The sequence below is a fragment of the Pagrus pagrus genome, assembly GCF_965226575.1.
Source record: "Pagrus pagrus genome assembly, chromosome: 19".
NCBI classification, from domain to species: domain Eukaryota; kingdom Metazoa; phylum Chordata; class Actinopteri; order Spariformes; family Sparidae; genus Pagrus; species Pagrus pagrus.
The window spans coordinates 24,570,032-24,594,157 of NC_140203.1; the positions used below are offsets into that span (position 1 = coordinate 24,570,032).

At 41.2% G+C, this 24,126-nt stretch overlaps 2 protein-coding genes across 3 annotated transcripts in view; both read right to left on the minus strand.

Annotated features, from left to right (window-relative positions):
* The window catches only part of eeig1b (estrogen-induced osteoclastogenesis regulator 1b), a 28,463-nt gene extending 11,047 nt beyond the window's left edge, over positions 1 to 17,416 (minus strand). The window contains exons 1-7 of the mRNA XM_084382774.1: positions 17,243 to 17,416; positions 16,613 to 16,905; positions 3,822 to 3,942; positions 3,066 to 3,095; positions 1,466 to 1,582; positions 1,315 to 1,361; positions 1,021 to 1,181 (exon numbers count right to left, since the gene is read on the minus strand). Of these exons, the coding sequence (XP_084238900.1) occupies positions 1,021 to 1,181; positions 1,315 to 1,361; positions 1,466 to 1,582; positions 3,066 to 3,095; positions 3,822 to 3,942; positions 16,613 to 16,785 (649 nt within the window). The 5' untranslated portion in view covers positions 16,786 to 16,905; positions 17,243 to 17,416. The remainder of the gene's footprint in view (positions 1 to 1,020; positions 1,182 to 1,314; positions 1,362 to 1,465; positions 1,583 to 3,065; positions 3,096 to 3,821; positions 3,943 to 16,612; positions 16,906 to 17,242) is intronic.
* A 1,918-nt stretch (positions 17,417 to 19,334) lies between these two features.
* Positions 19,335 to 23,256, minus strand: naif1 (nuclear apoptosis inducing factor 1). Of its 2 annotated transcripts, none has more exons than XM_084382878.1 (3): positions 22,713 to 23,256; positions 21,628 to 21,678; positions 19,335 to 20,379 (listed from the first exon to the last, which is right to left on the minus strand). In XM_084382878.1, exons 1-3 carry the CDS (start codon positions 23,155 to 23,157, stop codon positions 19,829 to 19,831), a joined length of 1,047 nt encoding a protein of 348 aa, XP_084239004.1. In that variant the 5' UTR covers positions 23,158 to 23,256; the 3' UTR covers positions 19,335 to 19,828. The 2 variants fall into 2 exon arrangements, with proteins under 2 accessions (XP_084239004.1, XP_084239003.1); XM_084382877.1 differs by having other exon boundaries at positions 21,628 to 21,705.
* Between the last annotated feature and the right edge of the window lie 870 nt (positions 23,257 to 24,126).

The window sequence follows — 24,126 nt, forward strand, 5'->3', positions numbered from 1 at the left end:
ACATAGTTGGTTTTGGTCTTTTCATGGGATTTGTTAACAATCAGGGAGACACAGAAATCAACATTGTTCCCCTTTAATCATTTCTGGATAACAGTCAGAAACATGTTAAATGTAGCTCCTTATAATACCATTAACAAGCCTACATTTCATTATTATCATTAATAAGCTATTAATAAGATTAAGCTTCTAAGATAAATGTGTTAGCGTGCACCGAATCAAATCCAATCAGTTTTATTTATATAGCCCAAAATCACAATCACATTGCCTCAGTGGGCTTTACAATCAGTAGTGAACGACATCCTCTGTCCTTTAAACCCTCGACTATGAAAGACTGAAATCTTCATGAAATTGAAGAATAAACAGCTAAGACGGATAGACAAGGAGAGAGACATAGTAAACAACAGCTTTCGATCTCACGGAAATCCCGGGGGCGTCACGGCAGGGGACGTGAAGCGGCATTACTGTGCCGTGCACCCCGTCTGAAGTTGGTGCACAAGCTCGACTGCACATCAAGGGTGTAAATAACATCTTTTCAGATCAGTTTGTGATCTCGGGGCTTCTGGAGACTTGGATTACAGCAGACGAGCTGTATGGAGCCATTTGATGATTTTTCTGTTTTTTTCCCAGCTACTTCAGTTGTTTAGGAGAATGCTGCGACACTGTTTTGCTGTGAAGCTCCAGAAATGTTTTGTGGACTACCAAACAAAGGAGTAGATGACTGAGAATGGGGGGCTGAAATCTGCGTTAACGCATAAAAGAGGTCAGGCGGGGCAAGAACCATGAGCAGTCATATGATCAGACGTGTTGTAAACAAACTTATTTAAAACCTGCCGTGTACACACAGTTTTCCTGTGCAATAAGGGTTTTTTGCCCCATCTGACTTTACTGTCATATCAGTGTTCCCAGATCTCATAACTGAAAGAAAAACTATGAAAATAAGACCCCAGCTGTAATATATTGCAAATACCCTCCAATTCCAGTTAGAAGAAGGCACAGCTAGCAACAATGTTGAGCAGTTACCTGAGCTACGTCCTGACGACTGTCTGGGTTTGAAGGTGCGAGGACCCACCATGACGCCTCCTGGTGGCTGCGCTGTGGCATCAGTGCTCTCACCCTTCCGGTCCAGCTGCAGAGTGGGGTCCTCGTCCCCGATGGACACAGATTTGGCTGTACTGGGAGGCCTTATGATGAAGACACAGGCACAAAACTTAATGAGTATTACAATTATCAAAGTAATCCAGCAAACCCATTCCATTCCCATACCGAAACTTCACAGTGTCAGTCCTTGAAAACCCCGAGCACAGAGGAACTCACGTTTTAAAGCAGGGATCTCCAGACAGAAGAGTCATCCCAATTGTTACCTGTAAAAACACACAGGTGGTTTACTAAACCTCAGTTCAGGTTGTGTGTGTGTGTGTGTGTGTGTGTGTGTGTGTGTGTGTGTGTGTGTGTGTGTGTGCCCTGCCTTGAGAATAGAGTTGTCCTGTCGAGTGTTTTTGGTGTCATAACCCTCCAGGATGCAGCAGCGCACTGTAGAGCCTGAACCAGCAAACTCTGAAATGTTGAGATCAGCAAAACCTAGCTGTAGACAGACAGACAGACAGACAGAAAACATTTAAGGTGGAAACTTATTTACAGATTTAGAATAAAGTCAAGGTCAAGTCTGGTCCACTTCTTTTTACAGATCTGACTCAGCAGGAATGCTTCTTGTTCCCATGAGATGTTCAAACATCCTTTTGGTTCAGATCTTATTGGTCCTGTACTGTAAGTCACGTCTGTAGCTAACAGTCCTGTCGTGTGAGGAAGTGACTGAAGGGAAGCAGGAGAGTGACTTTATGTAGAAGTCAATAACCTCCTTTACCCTCTTCATTCATGATTTTCTGCCCCGTCAGCCCTACTTCTCACTTGAGGGGTCTAAGTGTGTGAGCATGTGTGTAAGTTTACTTCATTGTCATTGTCGAGCCTATGAACATAATATCATACTTATCATCGTAACATTACATCCTGACTGGAACCATCCTAAACTGACATGGTTCATCACGGCCAAGGACAGGAAGGCTCTACAGCAGGTGGATAAAACCACCAGAACACCACTGGTACCATCTACAGAGCATCAGTGTTATCAGTGAAGTGAGCTGTCTGCACAGAGCCCAAAGATACTAAAAGACAAGACCCACCCAGCCACAGTCTGTTCACCCTGCTGCCATCTGACAATATAACAGACAAAGGGCCTATTTTAAAGTTAAAGCACATACTTGATAACCCATCAGCTAACGTTAGATATCAGCTATCATTAACATTCAAACCACTTTGTACAGCCTTGCTGCCGTACCACCGGACCACAGAGCAGCTTCTTCCCTCACGCTGTGAAACTCCTCAATTCATTTTCTAAAATGAATGTAGCACAAAGGACTCAAACATTGTTTCGTTTTTCAAACCAGGGAAACAGCTGTCATTGAACAGAACACCAGATCTATTCAGGTTAATGAAAAGAGACGTCAGAAACGATCTCATGGTGTGGACCCAGACTGGGTAAAGTTTCTGACAAAAGCGAAATTTTTTTGCTTTACACATAAAGTCTGGTTTATCATAAAACACATTTCAAAATGAATGTAATAAATAACTTGTCTATGTCTATGTTTTAACAGAAGACAAAGTGACATCAAACTACAGGAGTGGTGCTGAACCACACACACACACACACACACACACACACACACACACACACACACACACACACACACACACACACACACACACACACACACACACACACACACACACACACACACACACAGTGTGATCTGTTACTGACCACTTCACAGTCACCATCACCCTGTCACATGCCCTTGTAACAAAGCCCTGTGATGTTGACATGGTTGTTATTGAACACAGATTTTACAATCACTGACACTGTAAAGTCTGTGTTTTATAAAGGAAGCACGGTGCTCTCAACTTTATGAGTTCACAGGTCACAAAGGCTGGTTAAGCTGTGTTCAGATGGATTGAAGAGGAGTTTTGATATCTTATGTATTCCGTACCACATATTCAGAAAATAAACTTACCTTTGAGAAGGCCTTTCCTCCTTTGAGCTCCTGCAAAGATAAAGAACAAAACAGTGAAGGACCCAACACTGCTGACATCTCTACAATCATATCTATAAACATATACATCACGTCATATGGAAGCAGTATGGACCTGTCCTGGAGTTTAACCCTGGGACAGGTGCTGGGAGACAATCCAACTATACTGTACATTACTTCCTGCATTATTGGGTAGTGAGGGAGGAAGTGGCATAGACGATGTTTACACAGCAGCTAAGAGAACAGCTTGTTTATTACTAATGGAAAAATACATATTTCTGAGTTTGTATTATTATCTCATTGATATTGTAAATATTTAAATCTTTTTATCTTAAAAATTAAATTAAATTAAATTAAAAATTTAAATCCTGAGTTTGAATTACTTCTCCAAAACTACACAATGCCCCTTTAAAGGCTGTACAAAGTGATTTAAATGCCAATGATAGCTGCTGTCTAACAGTAGCTGATGGAATAGGCCATATGTCCGTTATATTCACTGTTCACTGTCTTCAGTTGCTGATCAGTCGAGATGCCTTGAAATGAACAGTTTGTCAGATTCCCTATGTTTATATGATTTGCAACCTGGAACGCAACAGCGTGACATGTTCCCATCATTTGAGTTTCACACCCTCAGTGTGACTTCAGAGGGAAATGGCCGCCGTGTGAATATGGTCTACTGCTTTTGAATTCATAACTTGGAGAAGCAAGGAGAGGTGGCTGCTGGGAGAAGTAGCTTACCTTGCGTACAGAGACCCTGCAGAGGCAGGGGTCCAACACTCCGGTGATTGGATTTGCACTCATTTTACACACGAAGGAGAACCTCTTCCTCCAACGAACACAGTTCTGCTGCACCTCCTCCCTGCACACACACACACACACACACACACACACACACACACACACACACACACACACACACAAACACACAGACACACGCAGAGACAGACAGACATCAGATTAAACTGTCGGGAAGACAAAAACTTGAGATTGCATACAGGTTAGAGCAAGAGTACTTGTATATAGATATATAGAAGTAGCTTGATAGCACCTCCAGGGCAGCTGTCTAGCTCCGACTCCTTCATTTAAGGTGCCCTTTGTTGCACCTTTTGCAGGAGGTTGCAAAAGGTTTCCAGAGTCCAAACAATCACATTATGTGGGATTGCATAGTAACCAATTACAGAATAATATGCAGGATGATTACAATGTGAACTAACTCCTCAAACAGGTCAGAAAACACACAAGGCATCGCCAGCCATGTGATATCAAGGCAAAAGGCTGACCAGTGCTGCTCTGGTCCTGCTGACGTGGGGCAGAGAGCCAGATCTAAATCTCTCTCTCAGTGTGTTCAGCTTTACTTTTGCTTTTGTATGTAACACACTCCTTGTACTTTGGAGTTTCACTGCTGCCTTCCTGACAGTACAGCCTCACTGTTTACTCATCACTTTCATACAGCCATATGAGAGCTGTCATTTTTTTGTTAAGCTACTGCCAACACAAACATTTCCTGCTGCTGAGGCCACCTGACAGCTCACCTGTGGCTCTTTACTGCATGTCTCCCCGGTTTCCTGTCTAATTCTCACAGCTGTCCTATCTCAATAAGGTCTAAAAGCCCCAAAAATGATCATAAAAAGTGGTAGGTTTTTATTGTGAAAATTCAATGTATTCATCACAAAGATTAGCATAGCTTTGTTAAAGGCATTACACCTGAATAAGAAGTGGTCTAGACAAAAAGACAGGGATGTTAAATATTGCAGGGACAAGTGGATACTAAACATTTAAACAAGGCCTAAATCATGGCTTCAATGTAGCTTACTGCTTCCCACTATGAAGAGATGCTTAAAGTGGATCATACGTATTATCACTTCTGATGTTGACACATATGACAAAACAAATTTGAAGTTCACGAAACATAAGAAATGACATTATAATCCACAGCCTGCCTTTTCCACAAGGCTGTGCAGTTGATGGTCCAGATGATCTCATCTGGGTTTGTTGAGGGGTTTTCCAGTCACACTGATTGGAAACAGATTCACTGTTTATCTGCATGTAGTTTGGTGTAGGACAGTTCTTGCTCTCACTCTAACTCTGCAAAGCAGGCATATCAATAAAGCAGCAGATATCAACGCTGCATGTGCATGAGATGGGGTTAAGTGATGTTCCCTCCATGTATAACATCCAGTGTGTAGAGAAGCAGTGGACACCAAGTTAAGATTTACAAATCTTTCAAAATGGAAACTTGATTTGCAGACAATTTTTAATGAATGTATATTATCTCTATACTCTATATTATTCATTTTATCCCAGTGAATTTCTTATTCTCAATCCCAAATCCCAGTGAGCACCAACCGAGATTTCAGTGTTGAGTTCTAGTTGAAAACTGGGTGATATTCAGTCAGAACCTGTAAGTCTTATCTTCCTCTTTTCAACCAGCTAAATGTGGTCAACATCAACATGTCCCAATACATAAAGTTGTGTAATCATTTTGGTAATTTGTATAAAGAGTGACAATACTGATTAATGTCAAGGTGTTTCTCCAAAGTCACGAGCACTGCTAGATGAAATGTGGCCTACGTTGTACAAAATTTAAACACATTGAAATGTTTCATATAAAAAGTCATACATGGGGAGCTATACAGGCTGTATATGTATATGAGACTTGTTGGCAGCACACAATCAATCAGCACAACTACAGTGATTTATTTGTGCAAGGCCCTGAACATTAAGTGTCCATGAATGTGAAGCAGGGTGGAGCCAGGAAACAATGGCCAAAATAAAGAGAGTGGCTCTTCAACTCTTCATTTGTGGAATTTGGCGGGCCGTGGACATAAAAAGGAGCAAGGTCTTGTGGGATTGATCCAGTGTGTCCCTCCCTCAGTCCACAAACAAGCGTTGCTCACTAAGCTAATGAATAAAGAGCAAAGGTAAGCTACACCAGCTGAGACCACAGCAGTGTTATCTAACGCTAAGGCTGTCGAAAGGGTTGACTAACTTCTCTGCAAGACTCACTCAACACACACAGGCCGTCAAGAGTGCTGGGCTTGTCCCGACTTGGTCGCTAAACTCTGATGTTATCTGTGCCTGGCCAGCTCATGTCAGAGGAAACAATAACGTGAGAATCGTCCAGCTCTCTACATGATCAGCACTTCAGTTACACAACACACACGTGCAGACTACTGCTTTGCTGACAGCAGATAGTCCCGCATGGTTCTTCTTTGGAATGTGATGTCAAAATATAAGAAGTGCAATGAAGTCCAACATACAAGTCTTCCAACTAGCATGCTAACCTTACTGACAGCTTCTATTATAATCATGCATTTCCTTTTATACCATGGTCTGGATGAATACTTGATCCTGATTGGTTGCAGGGTGTCAGTTGAGTCCTGATAAACTGACACATTTGGAACTACAGAGTAGTTCAAGTAAAACTGTTTATAGCCTGTATCTAACATAAGTAGCCATAGCAACAGGGACACAGTCAAAGGCTCCGTTTGCAATTTATTTAACACGTTAAGAAGCTAACTTCTTATTCACACTGAGTGTAGTCCTGGAGAAAGTTTGTTGGTCTTCTTGGTACAATCGTAGATCGGAACATTGGTACATTTTTCTTTATAAAGCCATATTGCATGAATTGCCCTTTTATTTGTGTTCTCTACCGACTCCTAAAACTATCTGCAGCTGTAACCGTCAGCAAAATCATGCATGTCATTCCAAAACAAAATAATAAACAAAAAAAAAAGTAGCTTTGCTACTTGAGGCTGTTGCCAACATACATGGCTCATCGTTTGTTGATGAAATCTTGATAATGATTTGGGGACAGTGACATGGCTAGCTAGTCTTGTTTTAAAACATACTATCAAATCATGTTTACTGTTTATCAACCGTATGCAAAGTTATTGACTTTTAATTTAGCTAGCATAATTTTAGCTTTATGGCTAACAGCTGAGCCAAAGGCAATGAGCTGAGCGTACTTGTTTCTGTTGCCAAGTCGTATCTAAGGTTAATTCTATTTACCGGAGTAGTGAACAATGTCTCTGTTTCATAAGAACATTATTGGATGGTATTGACTGTCAAACCAGGGAAACCATTTTTTTCTTCTTTAGCAGTGACCATGGTATAAACAGGATAATGCCTGACGAGGTGTCCATTATCAGGAACTAATGCACTGTGGAACCAAAAGAGGGGTGACAGTACACATCATGACGTTGAGATCTGTGTGTTTTTTTTAACTCATTTCCGGTGTCCTGCCAACTGTTTATAATCGTATGGATGCTGTTATAATGTGTTGTGATGAGATCCTGACCCACCATGCATCCTGGAAAGTGACAAAGTTACGTTTTTCACTCTAAATAACATAATTACATAATCACCATCAGTAAACAGGGAGTCGGTAGGACAGACAGGAGGACAGACACTCTCCACGTATGGATGCAGCATTTGTTTCTTCATCTAAGATGCTGAAGACATGACCACATTACTGTTGTTTGGTGCTGTAACGTTGTTGTGGACATTTCACTTTAATTTGAGGAGTGAAGGATCCGTTTAGCTCAGACCGACACACAACTTTCCCGCGCTGTCGGCATTTTCGATTCACACAGACGTCGTCTCGCCTCTGCTGCTCTGATACTACCTCCACTGGCGGATCAGAGGCGAAACAACACCTTCCCCCCATTCCACCTCTGTAACTTTCACACAGATGGCGAGGCGGAATAACAGCGCAAGATTCCCGCCTTGAAAGGGCAGTGTGACTGAGGCTATTATCTCAAGTTTGAATACATTTTGTTTCACAGATATAGTAGGTCTACACAATTAGTGCCTAAGGTTAGGCTAAGGTTCGGCACTACAGTGTACCTGTCCTACCAACAATTTTAACTGTTGAAGCTGCATTACCTGGTTTATGGCCACTTGGGGGCACCTAAACATAATATCACATTTAAAGATGCTGCCTGAACAGCTGCCCGCTGCAGCAGCAAACAGGGTTTACGAGGGACAGGCCCAAAAACCACAACAAAGAGCTAAGGGAGGCTGAACCATTCAGTGGAGCTGATGGGAACTGCAGAGTCAGGTGATAGTGAGCGGTGCATTTTACATTATACTACAGTATACTACTGTATAGGGCCCTAACACACGGCCGACGGTCAGCCATGAGTATTTGTGGCCTGCACTGTTGGCATTGGTCGGACCTTGTCGGCAGCTCTTTGGCTGACTGAGCAAGTAGAATTGGCCATGGAGCCTGTTAGTGACAGAAATCACTCTGATTGGCTGCTCAGCTAAGCAAATCAGTGCACAATAAGAGAAACATAAGAAGACAGGGAAAGCCCTTTGAGCCTGTTGCTGTAGTATTCATGATTCCACCCATTTAGTGCAGTTTCTCCATTATTTCCACTTTGTCTCTTCACCAGTGACATTTGCAAGCTTTTATCCGACATGTTCTCGACTAGAAGTGGTTATACCAGTGCTGACAAAAAATAACTGCTTTATCATAACAACGGTTTGTACATCTGCAGTCGTGAGTCTTCTGTTAGCCTTTCTGAATGACGAATACAGTCTACTGCCATCTGGTGGCATAGAGAGTTATTTCCTCTGAAGGAGGCGCAGAATGTACAAGCTAGTTTGCCGTCCACTGTAGTCTTTGCCATGTGTTGAAGTGTAGCTCTTTGGACAAGACACAAGGCGACATGAGGCAATGTTGCCGGTGACTTGCGTCGGGTACATCACCGCTAGTTTTTTTTAATGGCGGTTTGGTGTGTCGGGCCCATATTGTTATTTGGTCCATTGTCAGTACAGAGTGAAATGTGTGCAGCTTTAAAGGAAAATTACTGCTGCTGGGTTTTATTTTCCTGTCCATCAGTTGCATCACTTATGGTAACAATGGGCTTCACTAGGTAGTTGCTACAATCTTGGACTAGTAGAGTGCTGTGCATGTATACACAGCAGGTGTAGCATGAACAGCACATAAACAGATCAGCAGCAGCAGCTTCAGTGTCTGTCTACACAGGATGCGTTCAGGCACAGCATTTAGCATAGGTCACCCGTGTTTTGGCAGCGCTCAAATCCCAACACGCAATCACTGTAGTTACATGTGTAAAACGGAATAAAGGCCTTAAAATACACATCTGGTCAGCGTTACTCACATGTGGTCAGAGTGAAACACAATCTGTTACATAACTGAGCTGCTCAGATGTAAAGACTGACATGTCTGCAATCATGTGGCAGATTTTCAGCATGCTGGAGCATGTTATTACTGATTCATGGCCCTTTAGCCTTGTCATGCTCTTCCTATGTATCGTGCTGTTATAGAAGAGAGAAAGAGACAATCATTACAGTTAACAGAACTTTTACTATTCATTTTCATGTGTTTTTACACTGTTTTTATCAGTCATTAGAGCGTATGTCAGTATCTCTAGGCATTCTTTTCCAACATCGGCTTTAACATTAACTTTATCACAAGAACATTTCCCACTCCACTTATCTGAAGGGTGACCTGCAGTTTACAGCTCTTAAAACAACAAGCCTGGAGGCTGCAAGCTGCCTGGGAGAGGCCGAGAACAGCCAGACAGGTTCTGCCACTTCTTTTCTTACAGCCCAACCTGCCTGCCTGCACAAACACACCATTGTGCAGCAGTAGATGCAAGCAGTGCTTTCTCTCACAGTGAAGCTGTGCTTTATGTGCCCAGTTGGTCACAGTCCAACTTAGTGGCCGATACACGCCTTTTAATTTCAGCGGACATTATTGAAAATATGTAGCGACACAGAAAGATAGTGTTATTTTCAATATTGGATTTTTTCAAGACCACTGTTGGAATTGGTGGTAGACCAGGTGTGGTTTTTAGAAATTAATAATTACTGATAGTAATTATTAAAATTAAATTAATCCAAATTAATATTTATTAATGAAATCATTAAAACAGGGCACCACCCTGGAATCAGGGACCAATAATCAGACCAAAAACAGTCTCAAAAGAAGGGTTCACTTTAAATGTAATTATCTGTAAAATGACTGACCGACACTACGTTGAAAGTGCTCAACAAATACAGAAACACATACAATAGTTACACAGAAAGAAGACGTTTTACAGAGTTCTGAATGATGATTCTTAAGAAACAGATGCCATGCAGATAAGATCAGTGACTACCTTGGCACCACACAGCATCACACCTGTCTGCTTACACACTGTTGAAATAGCTCATTTGTGCTGAAAGCATATGACTGTGTTTTTCCATGAACCCTTAAGTGCTGCAACAAATGTGTTCGGGTTAAAAACTCCCACTTGATAAACTATGTCCTCCTATTGGTTACTCTGTCTTTTTTTCCAGTGGAAGAATCTGAGGAATGAGACAGAGATGCAAATGAGCCTGATGTAGACACACACACACACACACACGAGCGCGTGCACACACACACACACACACACACACACACACACACACACACACACAAGCACGCGCACACACACACACACACACACATCTTGTAAATAGTTCGAGAATCTTTTTTACTTTCACTGCCATTTGTAAGTGCACTGATGTGAAATGAAGTGACCACAGCTGTCGCCCCCTGTGAAGGAGCAAGATAAACATTTTCACAGCCTCCTGTCCTGCCAACAGTATCTGACACATTTTGGGTGGAGTGCTAATTCAACAGGTCACACATGATAGTAAAGCTGACAAAACGTGATATACAAAACTCATGATAACAGTGTAGTGACACAGAGGCTTTTTTGAGCATCTTGTGAGAAATTTCCAGTTTCAGAAAAGAGGAACTGGAAAAGCAATCCAAAGATAGAGGTCTGTAACACACAAGTTATCTACCCTTAATTCTGATTCATTCATTGTTATTTATATAAAACAATCAAGATAAGTAGCTGCATGTAGTCTAATATGTAAAACTTGTGTAGAATTCCTTTTCCCACATGGTTGTTGTGTTATTCCTGATAGCAGACACTGTAGAGTTTTGGGAACATGTCGAGGTTTCAGCGTCTTACGACATTTCTGATTGAAACCTGAAGTCTGCTCTGTCCAAAGGTGTAAACACAGCTGACAGTGAATAGTGAAAGCAGAAACAGGATTGTTTCAAGTCATGGCAGACAGAAGACTGAGCAGACCTACTGGTTAGAGACCAGCAGATCAGACTGGTTACACTTCCCTTTTCCAGAGTACACTTTGGAGCTGCTCTTCAGCTCTTCTATATTCAAAAGCCAAACCAAAGCTGAGCAGTAGGGCTGAACGATTTGGGAAAAAAATTGAATTGCGATTATTCTGACCGCTATTGATTTTGATTTGAGATTTTATTTTATTTTTTTAAGTCAAGCTTCAGTTCAGTATTCACTGCGTAACAGATTTAAAACATGTGATGGAGCATTACCACATTGATATACCATCAAAATATTAACTGATCTATATTCTAATGAAACGACGAGAACTTAAAGATATGCATTGCTGCCAACAAGTGTTAATTATTATTTTTTCAATTGGCGTGCATGTATAACAATCAAACACACAATTATCACAAAAGTTGTGACTTAAGTTATAAAAATAAAGTAATAATTATACAAATAACAAAGAAATTCCAATAAGAGAATAATAGGACACTGAAATGTCCCCGGCTCAGGAGCAGCATGTAAATGCACATTCTGCAATCAAGTTAAATAAAGTAATAATAGTGTCAAATAAATACAAAATTCTATTTTTCTGCACCACAAATCTAAAGTTTTACTCGGGTTTCACATGTTGTTGTTGGTAGGCATATATGCAGTCGCCTTGGGCCATGTCTGATTGGTGAGTATGATTGGTACACGAGGAGCACGGTATTTCTGATGGCGAGCATGACAGTCACTCTAGGACGACAGCATGAATTTATCAAACAATGACACACATGTTTAAACGTCGGTCAGACGCACATCCCGCAGCAAAATTAATCGCAGCCTCTGCGATTTGATAATTGCGTTGTTTCAAATCACAATTTAGATTTAAAACCGATTAATCATTCAGCCCTACTGAGCACCACAGTTAGCTATCCTATAAGGCACAGTTCTGTACAGTAATGTCATATGGGCTCTAGTGGAGATTTAATGAGCTTTCTTCAACAGGGGCTTTCTCTTTGCCACTCTCCTATAAAGCTTTGACTGGTGTAGAACCCGGGCAACAGTTGTTGTATGCAGAGTCTCTCCCATCTAAGCATCTACAGTCACTCAGTTTGTGAGGACGGCCTGCTCTAGGCAGATTCATACATGTGCCATATACCGTCCATTTCTTAATGATGGATTTAACTGAACTCCAGGGGAAGTTCAGTGACTTGGAAATGTTTTTGTATCCATCCCCTGCATTTGCTTTTCAATAACATTTTCACAGAGTGTTCTTTTGTCTTTATGGTGTAATTGTAGCCATGAATACTGGTTAACCAGTGACTGGACCTTCAGACACAGGTGTCTTTGTACTGCAATCACTTGAGACACATTCACTGCACTCAGGTGATCACACTTTCACTAATTGTGAGACTAATAGCACCGATTAGGTCAGCTAATTTAAAAGGGGGTGAATACTCATGCAATCACTTATTTTTCAATATGTCTTTCCTTTAAAAAAGGGTTTTTTGTAAATTCTTTGTCAAAAAAGCCAAATTATATTGACCATGATTCCATTTATAAAGGCAATAAAAGGGGAAAACATAGAAGGGGTGAATACTTTTTATAGGCACTGTTTATAGGAAGGATGTCAAGGCTTCAGGGCTCCACTCAAGTGAGTCAGACAAACAACACACTACTGAGCTTCCAATCAATCGCTCTGTCAAAAGCCACCAGACACCAGCTTTCTAAATGTTTCTAACTTGCCTAACTTGTTAAAGTAAATGGCTGCTGTTATGGTAATGTAACACTAATGGGTTAAAAATGTGTATGAAATGTGTAAAACTGCTGACGTCCATTAAAAATGTCATGGCAGTTCATTCAATAGATGTTTCAGTCTAAACCAACTGATAGACATTACCACTTCAGGAGCAATAGCACAAGCTTGTATGAGAAACTTCTGATTGTAAATGTGTGTTTAAAAAAATACTTCCAGAACCAACAGTGTCCCACTCCACTGGCCTAAAAAACTGAATCAAGTTCAGAGCACATAGAATCCAAATGTGAACTGACACAAGGTCCAGTGTGTAGGATTTAATGGCATCTAGCGGGGAGGTTGCAGACTGTAACCAACAGAACGCCCTTCTCCTGGCGCTAAAAACCTGAAAAATGCTAAAGGCCCTCTCTAAAGCGAGTGTTTGGTTTATTCCATTCTGGACTACTGTAGAAACATGGCAGTGCTACATGGTTGACTCAAGCCTCCCAGGAAGAGTGCCAGGATTTGAAGCCAGTTTTCGGTAGTGGCCAAACCATTTAATTACATCATCACGTGATGCACTGCGGCCAAAAAAGACCTTTTCCCAAAAGATTACATTGTGAGAGAAGCATCTGCAAAACGGTGGATCATTTCACTATCATAATTTGATCCATTAGATCCAATAGAATTAGTAAAGTCTAGAGGAGCCGTGAGCCTGGACAGTGGCAGTGACCCTCAGTCTTTATAATACACTAAACTAATTGCCTACTGGGTTTTAGCAAATACATATGACAGCGGTATTGATCTTCTCATTTAACTCTAACTAAAGAATGTGAATAAGTGTATTACCCAAAGCATTTTCAAAGTAATTGTCAGTACAGGGTACAGTTTATTTACAAAGTCATCAGTATTTTCATGAGCCCTGTTTGAAAGAATGTCTCTAGAGCAGAACCTCCTCCAGCATGTTGCTGTGAGTGGTCTGATAGCTTAAATAGTGGCTTGGAGGCCCTTTCAGTGCATTAAAGAAAACATGCAGTCAAGTGCAAGATATGAATCAACAGGCAAATATAAGATAAAGAGGGTAAACTCACTTTTATACTGGACATGTAGACACTGTACGAACTGTAGGTCAAATCAGTGAGCCTGTAAGTGCCACAGCACAAAGAGCATTGTGTTTCTTTTAAGACTGAGAGTGACTTTGCATGCTTGTAGAAAAGAAGAAAGAAAACAATCACCCTGTGCAGTATGCAATAAGTTACTAGTGCTGTAGTCTTGCACAGCCAGACTACCTCCACACTTTGTGTTAGTGAGACAGCTGCGTCCAATCTCATTCTGAGTCCGAGTGAGTCAGACCAACTGTGCTGAGGAGCTGGAGGACTTTCTCGAACTCTTAGTCGCACAAACAATTTGGACTGCATGGTCCGCATCATCCCTGTCATCATTCAGTGTGTGTGATCTTGTAATGTGCGCTAAACAGTCATGTAGTGTGCAAAAACTGCAAGACTCCAGATTACAAAACAGAAGGGTATGTATTGTGAGCAGCACATCGACCTGACAACTATGAAAGTCGTGGGGCCAAGACATAACAAACCCTCTGCCCCTGAGCTCTATCTGCTGCTAGTGGGTGGCAGGTTAACAAGGGGGATGCATTTTGGTGTTTTTGCCCTCAGGTGGCCTATTGCTAATCACCTTAAAATCAGAGTGAGCTTCCCATTTTTAAAAACACACTAACTCAATGTCATTAACCAATATTTCATGGAAACTACAGGAAAGTTAGGCAGCTGTCAGCCATTAATACCTGGTGTTCACGGTCACCGAGTAATTTGCATGCAGGCAAATGAACCATATCTGCTACTTGTCTGTTCATTTTAGCATTGAGTTTTGGCTCTGCTCAGCTCACTTATCTGTGTGATCCTCAACAGGAACTTCCTGACAGCTCCTGTGCCCACCGGAAAGGTTAAAGGTCACAGGGCTTCAACTCTGCAGCTGGCCTCAGGAGAGTCTTAGACAGTTTCAAAGTCCTCAAAATCTGCTTAGGTGTATTTTACCATTTCAATTAATTGTTCAATTTTTCAACTGCTTATTTCTTTCCTTAGTTTGCTTTTATAAATAAAGTTTACAATTTAAGGACCATACCAGTGTTTTGGCACGTTTGTTGAATTTTACTACAACTCACATAGATTTCACATTTCTATAAACCATATTTGCCAGACAGCTGCTGGTTTCCATTCTTTTCACTAGAATATGAAAATCAACTTGCACTAACTTTTATATTAAATCTGCTTTAAAGGAATAGTCAATTCACTTTCTTTTCAGTTGTAACATCAATATCAGTCTCATTTCTGCGCAAAGTGGGGGCTGTGTGGCGATTAGCCTAGCTTAGCATTAAGATTAAAGCAGAGCAAAAAGATTAGCTTTGCTCTGTTCAAAGTGAACCACAGAAGTTAGAAACACCTCTAGATTTCAGTATTTAACTTTTCTCTACAGTAAGAGTAAAAGGGGTGATTCGTGGTGTTAGGGAGCGTGACATCCTACATGTATTTCTAGGTGAACAATCTGGGACATGGCAGCCAAAATAAGTGAGTAATTGGTACTAGCTGGTTAGCATGCTAACTTCAGTACACATCAACTTCTTTGACATAACGTCAACACTTTTGTTTCTCCACATTCCGCTGACGATGTTAGCTCATTTTTTGAGCATTTTAAACTTAAATGACCACATCCAACATTAAATGCTGAACTATTCTTCAAATGTCTCAAAGTTTCCGCAAGCTGATTTCGTCAATATAGAGAAAAGAATGAAAACACTTTTTGAAAACCTGAACCACTATGGTCTAAAAGAGTTAGAACATGCAGAAACCCTTGGTGTGGTCCTTGCAGGTTTGTCTTCTTTGAATCTACAGACCTGTCATGGCACTTCCCTACAGCTTACTCATATTGAGCAACAAACGTAATTAGTGTGAGTCTAACTGAAGTCATGCCAGTGCAGTGCATATACCAACAGCTGGAGGATGGGGTTGTGTGTGAGGCCCCCAGATGCCTTTATAACTGGTATGCAAATAATTAAAGGGTATGTTCACCTAAAGTACAAAAATCACATTTGCTCAATTAGTGATATCAAAATGGGTTCAATTTTATTCGTCCTGGTTTGGAGCAATCTGTCGCAGAGATTTCTGCCCCCAGACCATTACAACAGAAACTGACCATGTTTTAACTCGTTGACCTGTTGTCATAGTTACTCTAAATACTCATCAGACGTCACAGTAATCAGATTTTGAGAGTGGATGATTCATGTTCCCTCAATCGCTTTGCCCAAGAGTCTTCAACAACAGCCAAAGACAAATTTCCATTATTGCGTGCATTATCGGACAATAAAGTTTTCTTAATCTTGAAGGCTGTGTTAATGCTGGGCAGTTCCCAGTGTGAGGAGCCAGGGTGGAGCTGAGAAACGTCATGAAGGCAAAATTCCCAGGAGACATGAGGGTGAAACAACACATACTGTACTAAAGGTTGATGCCAGTTTCTTTCCCTTATCTGAGGTGGAAAACTACCAACAAACAGTCTATTAACCACTCAGAGTCGAGTGCTCTGCTTGGAGAAAACAGCTCAGTGTCAACAATTGAGAAGAATATAAAAGACATAGTTCTGGACTGGAGCAGGTTAACCTCAGGTAGAGATTGTCTTAAAACAAGGAAGTGATGTGTTGTAAATACCTGGATGACAAGGTGGCAAAGTCCCCACCATCAACCAGCCGGATCTTGCAGAAAAGCACTCCATTGACGAAAGGAACTGCTGTAAGCTCCTCCAATGTGAAGTGCACTTGAAACTTGAACTTCTTCTTCTTCATCAAAAAAGACATAGTCCCCAGCTGCTGGAGTGTGCTCATGGTCTGATGAACACCAATGAATGAATACAATAAATGCAGCCTGCTGGGTTTGGCTTCAGTGTGGGGGCTGAAAGTCCTCCTTTGGTTCAGGGTTGATCATTCCAGAAGAATTGTTTAGACCTGCAATAAAAACACTTGTTGAAGTTCTACAACATGATGAAGTCATTTCATTTCCAGCTGCTTGTAAATGTACTTGCAGCAGTGACAGATGTGAATCGTGTTGTCTGTATATGTTTACGTTGCAGAAGACAAAAAGTCCCACACACTCAGTTCTGTCTGATGAATCTGGTGTTTTCTAATAGTTTCAGTTAGATGCGAGCTCTACAATATGTAAGTTTGCTGGTTTTCTCTCGCCTGCTCCTGCTCTGCAGCGCACACAGCTGCCACGCAAACACCGACACCGCTCAGCGACTCACCACAGCTCCTCTCTCTCCCTCCAGACCTCCTCCAAACTTACCGTTCCGTCGGTCTGATGCTCCTCATAGTCGGTGAGACAGCACAGTTGTGTACTCGGCAGTTTACTCCTCTTCAGCGCATCACCACCAACTTTTCCCTCTCCAGCAGAGCTCAACAACAGCGAGGCCGAGCGGCTCCGTGAACGTCTCCGAGCTCACCGGGCCGCTTAGGGACCGTCCACAAAGTCTGAGCAGAGGCGTGTAAGGAAGAGGAGCGACTCTGAACATGATATTTAATATGTCCATTTGCTTGAACATGACATATACCGTAATGTCATAGGTATCAATATATTTCAATTTGGAGCAATTTTTTTGAATGGACAAACTATATATCTGTAATAGGCTACATATTAAAAGCAGATATGTGTCAGTAATATATTCGGTATGATGTTCATATATGGATTCTTCTAAGATAGATAGATAAAGCTCTTCTGCTCCATCATATAGTACATGCAACTGTTCAATATTCAACTTTTTCATATATGTAAGAGTCTGCAACCAGGAGTCAAGATACTTCTACTTTGCATTTGTCTCCAATGTAATACTATTTGTTTCATTACAAATGATCATATCAGTTTAACAGTTTGAGTGAAAAGTTGAAACTTTGGACACTGTCAGTGAATATCTCAGTATTTTGTTTGTCACCCTTTTGCTTTAAAGGAGCAGTCTGTAGTTTAGGTGAAGAAATGTTAATGAGAAGAGAAAGATCTTCATAATCAAACTCTCTTTGTTTTCATGACTGAATAAACTGAATAAACAAACAGGAAGGAGCCACTGAAAGGACAACACAACTTATACTGTTTTACTTTGTTTATATGTGGCGGACACCTCTCTAGCAAACAGTGTTCTGGGACCTTATTTTCCTCTGAGAACAGCTTGTTTATTCACTTATGGAAAAATACATATTTCTGAGTTTGTGTCATTACCTCATTAATATTGTAAATGTTAAATGTAAAATTTAAATGTATTCTCCAAAACTACATAGTGCCCCTGTAATGACAGCATGCACTCGAGCTGCATGGACTCCACAAGTAAGTGTAAAACCTGCTTACTCGTGTTGTCCCAGCATGATGTGACAGACATCTGTCTCACAGAATGCTTCTTGTGATGTCACAGACTGCTTCTTGTTTTTGCCCACTTTGGCTCTGCCTGATCGTGCTTTGGATACAACTGATCCAGTTTCTGTAAAGTGTTTTAGAGTTTCATGCACTGCCACCTTGGAAACTTTTAGCACTTAATGATGCTGAGAAAGCCCCTCTGCTTAGAATAACAATTTGACCTCTGACACTTTCATTTTTTTTTTCTGCATTCTCAAACTTTCTGATTATTTCCAGGTTTACATGACAATTTTAAATGTGGTACTGCCACTTCATACTACTGCTTATGTGAAAAAAGTAGTCTAAAGCCCTTTGTGGCACCAGGGGAAGCTGCATGTCATCTGATGAATTGTCTACAATGATGTCACTCAGTAGCTGAGTTGCATTTTGGGTAATGTAGTCACCAGGTTTTGGAAAGTAAGAAAAATGTGTGGAGTAAAACAGGTGATATCTGTTCTGCTGTATTGATTTTGATCGTTTGTTTTTAACCTCTCCATGAGTCAAACAGTGTTATAGGAATGCAATGCAGACCAGTGGACGGCTTTTCAAAACATGGTGCAGCCATTACCCACAATGCAACTTAAACATTGCTTGACAGAATTTGCTCAATCTGCCTGTTTATTTACAGCAACAAAACAACAGAATGTCATACCTACAAATATTAGAGAAACTGTCAGTCTTGCCCAGTTCAAAACTAATGTTAAGTAATAGTTGTTGTTCTCATGAATGTCTGATAATGCCTTTCATTTGGTTCATTAGTGTTGTTTATAAGTATCATTGTAATTTATTTGTATTATTATTGTTATTTTCTGTACTGTTTTAAACAAACCAAAACACAAACAAACTCAGCAACTGAGTGACATCACTGGAGGCAGTCTATCAGATTGAATGCAGCAAATAAGGCTTTAGACTGCTTTTTAACATATGCAGAGCTACTACCCAACACCTGTAAACACGCTTTAATGTGCAACACTGGTGGAGATACCCTTTTCAACGGTCATCATCTGCTGTGCCACCAGTGATGACATTTGCTTACACACACTGACATCTTCTGGTTGATTAGTAGTAATGCACCCTGCAGGAAAAAGACAGGCTGCTGATATTTCTTCCAATTTTTATTCCGTTCTAAAGACATGGTGCAGACGAACTGACTCCGGTCTCAAAAAAAAATGACATGACAAAACTAAGAATTGAATGTTCATTCCACATCAGAGTGATGACCTTCTGCATCTTTGCATTAAAAACATAATCTCAAAATCAAATCCAATGTATTAAATAACATGAAGTCACAGCTGCTTAATGACAGGCAGTAAAATGTTCTTACCTAAACCTTTTTGATGCTTCTGTGAGTGGCCACATGATAAAACACAAGTAAAACTGTACATGCTAAGGCAACTTTTGACAAGTTTATATTGTTCTCAGTAGTCTGTGTGCATGGACTCCTCTATGTGAAATGCAGACAGGAGGCAGCACCACACACACACACAGTGTCTACTGTATCCCTTCGGCTTGCTGTGGTGGAGGTGGAGGTGTTTTGGGCCTGCTCTGCTCCTCTGTTCCTGCCCCGTCAGCTGTGGCTCCTGCTGTTGAGCTGCTGGGGTTTGCCACCTCAGTCCCACTCTGCAGGAATTTGCGCAGGTCTTTGAGAGCAGGCCTGAGCATCTGCACTAATGCCAGCAGGGCAGCCTGGGTACCTTCCAGGGCCTGGGCCTGTCTCTCCTGAGCGAATGCCTGAGCCTCCTGGGAGCGCCGCATCATCTGCAGCAGCTCGTTCTGACCCTCTAGGTGCTGGGCGATTTGTCGGATGTGGACATTGGTGACTCTCTGCTCCTGTAGCAGGCGGGCCGAGTTGAGGGCTATACGGCTCTTTAGCTCCTGAGGTTTGGCCTGACCCTGTGGTGGAGGCGGGGATGCTGCGGATGAGGCGAGCATCTCCACTGGAGCTTCAACAGCCGCCACCACAGTGGGAGTGGAGTCGCCTACAGTGGTGGTGCAGTACTCCACCACGCCGCCGTCTTCCAGAGTGTGGTAAGTTGTTTCAGCTGGAAACAGGACAGAACAGCTGTTTCGTTAGTTACCCTGCCTATAAACTCTGCAGCTTTCCATTCAAAACCCAAATCTAAAAAATACAGTTGTGATCTACTAATCCTCATGTCACTCAATGCGCAGGTTAAAGGAATACTTCAACATTTTGGGAAATCTGTATATTGAAATGAGGTCAAAGGTGGAGCAGGGGGGTGGAGTTCAGGTCTGAATAGTTTTAATTTGACCGTCATGGATATGCAAGCTACTTCATAATATTACCCTCCAAATATAAAATGAACACAGACAAGTCATTCAAGTCATCATGTCTCAAGTTAGGTCTCGTCACAAGTCTTTAACTTCCAAGTCGAGTCTCGAGTCATTTATTTTCTGTCCAGTCAAGTTACAAGTCATTAAAACGGTGACTCAAGTCGACTCCAGCCCAAGTCACAATGAAGTCCGCAACACTGCCTCTTTGTTGGACACACTCTGTCTGAACATGTAAATGTGTTTTCATTTGTCCTACCAACTGGTTCTTAATATGTCTGTGCCAACCAGCCATCATTATTGTTGTTGAGGCAGAAGGAGAAACATAAAAAAGGCACACAGTGTGATAAGACACAGCAGTGAAACAAAGTGAGCACAATCTAGGTGATGATGAAGTCAATCTTGCACTAATGGATGTGAATGCAGGGTGATGTGAGGCCTTCTGGAAATGAACGCAGGCTGCTACCTTAAGAGGAACATTATTAGAATATCAGAAAAGGAAAATATATATAGCCCAGCTGCCACCAAGTTCATTTGTTTAAGGTATCATCCCATTTTTTGTCGTGCTGTCATATTTTACCATGAGTAGGGAAACAGTACTTAAACTTAACTTTCACTTGTTCACTTTCACTCAGTGATTGAAGTTATCCATTGCCTGTACACTACATTTGTTCAGTGCTGAGTGAGCTGTTAGTCATTTGTGGTATAAAGAATGAGATTCATTCATCTCAGTTTATCTGGGTGGTGCTGCCTGTGACAAGAACATACTATTTTCTATATTATCTTTAAACGTACTGTGTAAGTCTCAGGCTTAGGTGTCTGCTGTCTAAGCTTATGCTGACCAGAAATGTTGCAATGATCAATTCAATGTATGGAAATCTTCCTTTGTAGCATGTGGAAATATGTGTCCTTTCAACTAAGAAATACTCTTACTGCCGTGTATGTGTCAGGTATGAAATAAAATGCAGGTATGGAGGGATACTGCAGATAATAACACTTACCATTCAGTGGCTTTGCTTCATCGCAGACTGTACCTGAGCCAGCTGGAAGAGCTGAAACAGCACAGACAGAATATGATGCTGAAAACATGACAACAAACAGTCAAAAAAAAAAGAAGGGAGAAAATTTGAAAACAATGAAATACAAGTCAAATATTAAACTTAAACTTAAACAAACAATCGTATGTTGCTTAAAGTGACAGTTCACCTCAGAACCAAAAATAGTGTTTTACTCTCACCTGTAGTGCTAGTTTTGGAGATACTGGCTGTAGAAATGTCTAAATGGCACTCAACTTGTGGTGCTCAAAGACATACAATTGAAAAACTCACAGCAATGTCTCTATCCAGACATCATGACCTGGTTACTCAAGATAATCCACAGAGCCTGTTGTGAGAAGTTTCATATGGCATCTATGTTCTTTCTACCGAACTACACCTGCCAACAGTATCACCGTGCAGAAGGAAGCGTGCATCCACTGATGGACAAGAGGCTTGTGCTTGTGACACTAATGTTGTCCTCCTTGGCTGAGTTGTTTAGTTAGCTAACTTAGTTAGCTAGCCTCTCGTCCGTGTAGTCCTTGCGCAAAACGTCTCACAACAAGGTCTGTGGATTACCTTGAGTTTTTCAAATGTATGTTTTGGTGTTTTGAGCACCACAAGTTGAGTGCCATCTAGTTCCATTATATTAGAGAGAAGACAGACATCGCAACAGCCAATATCTCCAAAACACTGCATCTCACACCAAAACAATCTAGATGGGTAAATAACACTACAGGTAAGAGGAAAAGTATGTATTCTGATTTTGAGATGAACTGTCCCTTTAATATTGTTCTCCTACAAGTGCCACATGTAAATTATTGGATGTGGAAATCCCCCCCCCCCCAATCAGAAGTATTTTCCCTTCAATATTCAGTTGTATTAATCTTGAATAATACATGCTCAGTCTACTTAAAGAGCAACATTTCTCACTGAGCTCTGCACACACGACACTTGAACTTATTCTGCTTATTACAACAGCATACATCATATTCCCACACTGTCGCTGTATCCTGTGTCTGCTGCTCACTGCAAAACTTCTGCCAACTTACTTTCTGCTAGTGTGACGGTGGTGGCGGTGTTCACTGTAACAGGTAAAGTTATCTCAGCATCCGAGTCTCCTGCAGGTAAGCTGATGATGGTGGCCTCCCCCAGGAGGTTACAGATCCTCTGCTGCATAGCAGTGAGGATGACGGGAACTGGAGTGCAGTCAGCGGAGGTCCCCTCTATAGCAGCCCGCGCCTGGGCCACTTTGCGCCGGACCTCCGTCTTCATGTCGGACCACTTCTTTTTCACCTCGGGGAGCTCTCTGGGACAGGTGGTGACAGCGTTCACCTTTTTCAAGATATCCCCCCACGCGTTATTCTTTGCCATGTGGGTGACTCCAGCATTGAAGTGGTTAACCAGTGTGTGCTTTTGTTTCTCTATTTCTTCCACAATAATTTCCACCTCTCTCTCCGAAAAATTCATTTTTCTCTTTTTCGCGACCGATGCCATAATTGCAGAAATTCCTCTTTTAGAGAGGTAATTGTGCGTATTGTACGCAAAAATAGTAGGATTTACTCAACTGATGTGCGCAACGTAATGGCTTCCAGAATCGGCTTCTTCTTCCTACTAGCAACGCTTACGTTAGCGGGGCGTGTTGCCCCGCCCATTGATACCCAATTGGTCAGATATCTCGCGGTCATGTTACAGTCTCTGTTACTATTGGTCTAATTAAACGCCAATCACTCAACGAGCCAAACAAACTATGGGTTTCAAAAGCCAAATAGAAATTCTCACCGTTATGATATCTCACTTTATCGTACAGACGTAGTTGGTGAATAAGAGTCTTTGTTATTTATTAAAAAAATGTATTTCTTTTGAAATACACTTAAATGTATATAGAGAGGGTAAGACACCATGCACGTGCCATAAAACATTGTAATGTACGATAAAAATAAGTGTATTGTGTGTGTGTGTGTGTGTGTGTGTGTGTGTGTGTGTGTCTGTGTGTGTGTGCCAAAGATACACTGCCATCTTTTCACATCATCTTAAGGCATTTCTACATTTAAATAATGATATAAAATAATATATGTTGTGTAAATATCATTAATATTTAAGTAGCTTCACTTAGTGCAGTTACAGTCAAGCACTGCCAAAAAGATCTTTAGAGTGTGTCTAACTGGACATTCTCATTTAATGGAGAAACAGTAACAGTATTAAGGAGAACATCACTGTGTTGAAGTGATAAATAACTCTATCTAATGTTCCAGTTCAGTAGGCCTACAGTGTCATTGAAGTTACTGTGTTTTAATTGTTGTAGATATGTGATGTGCTTTTACTATTCACATCAATTTTTTGTTCATTTTAAATATATATTACATATCATATCAATATCAATCTCTGTGCATTAAGGGCAGCTCGTTTTACACATTGAGGTGTTTACAGGTCTTGAGGAGTACTACTGTATATGTGGAAAAAAAT

Coding starts and splice junctions, on each gene's coding strand:
- naif1 (XM_084382877.1), bottom strand. CDS start 23,157: ATGGCATCGGTCGCGAAAAAGAGAAAAATGAATTTTTCGGAGAGAGAG. Junction 21,706..22,712: donor CACCGTCACACTAGCAGAAA/GTAAGTTGGCAG, acceptor TCATGTTTTCAG/CATCATATTCTGTCTGTGCT. Junction 20,380..21,627: donor TGAAGCAAAGCCACTGAATG/GTAAGTGTTATT, acceptor TCCTGTTTCCAG/CTGAAACAACTTACCACACT.